General features: G+C 65.8%; 1 protein-coding gene across 1 annotated transcript in view; it reads right to left on the bottom strand.

Annotated features, from left to right (window-relative positions):
• SIK3 (SIK family kinase 3) overlaps window positions 1-447 on the bottom strand; it is a gene marked incomplete at its 3' end in the record, with an annotated part of 21,934 nt that overhangs the window by 605 nt on the left and 20,882 nt on the right. The window contains exon 19 of the mRNA XM_010142642.1: window positions 5-338. Coding sequence (XP_010140944.1) covers window positions 5-338 — 334 coding nt within the window. The remainder of the gene's footprint in view (window positions 1-4; window positions 339-447) is intronic.

Raw genomic sequence — 447 nt, 5'->3', positions numbered from 1 at the left:
GGGCCGGGGCGAGAGCAGTCCCTGGAGGAGTTGCGGTACCTGCTGGTGTCGGCTGTAGTCGGGCGGCGTGGGGGACAGCAGCGCTTGCTGTAGTGCCGACGCCGTGTAGTGCTGCTGCGGCTGCTGATGTGCGTTCTGAGGGAAACTGGGATACTGGTCGAGCTGTGGGACTTTCAGAGCTGTAGGTGAGACACGGGGCTGCTCCGGGAACAGGTGGGGGTGTAAGTGCACCTGGTCGTAGTTGGTGGGGGGATACCTGGTCACCGTCAGACTGCGGGGAACAGAGAACAGAGCGGGTGACCCACTGCGGCCAGGCTCGGCCTGCCCGGCTGTAAATTCTGCCTGGGGCAGCCGCATGTCCGTGTGCCCCGTGAGCGAGTGCCGGGGCGAGAGCAGTCCCTGGAGGATGTGCGGTACCTGCTGGTGTCGGCTGTAGTCGGGCGGCGT

This window comes from Buceros rhinoceros, unplaced genomic scaffold (assembly GCF_000710305.1).
Source record: "Buceros rhinoceros silvestris isolate BGI_N320 unplaced genomic scaffold, ASM71030v1 scaffold509, whole genome shotgun sequence".
Classification (NCBI taxonomy): domain Eukaryota; kingdom Metazoa; phylum Chordata; class Aves; order Bucerotiformes; family Bucerotidae; genus Buceros; species Buceros rhinoceros.
The sequence above is the reverse complement of the archived record's forward strand: the minus strand, read 5'-3'. Positions and strand labels throughout refer to the sequence as shown.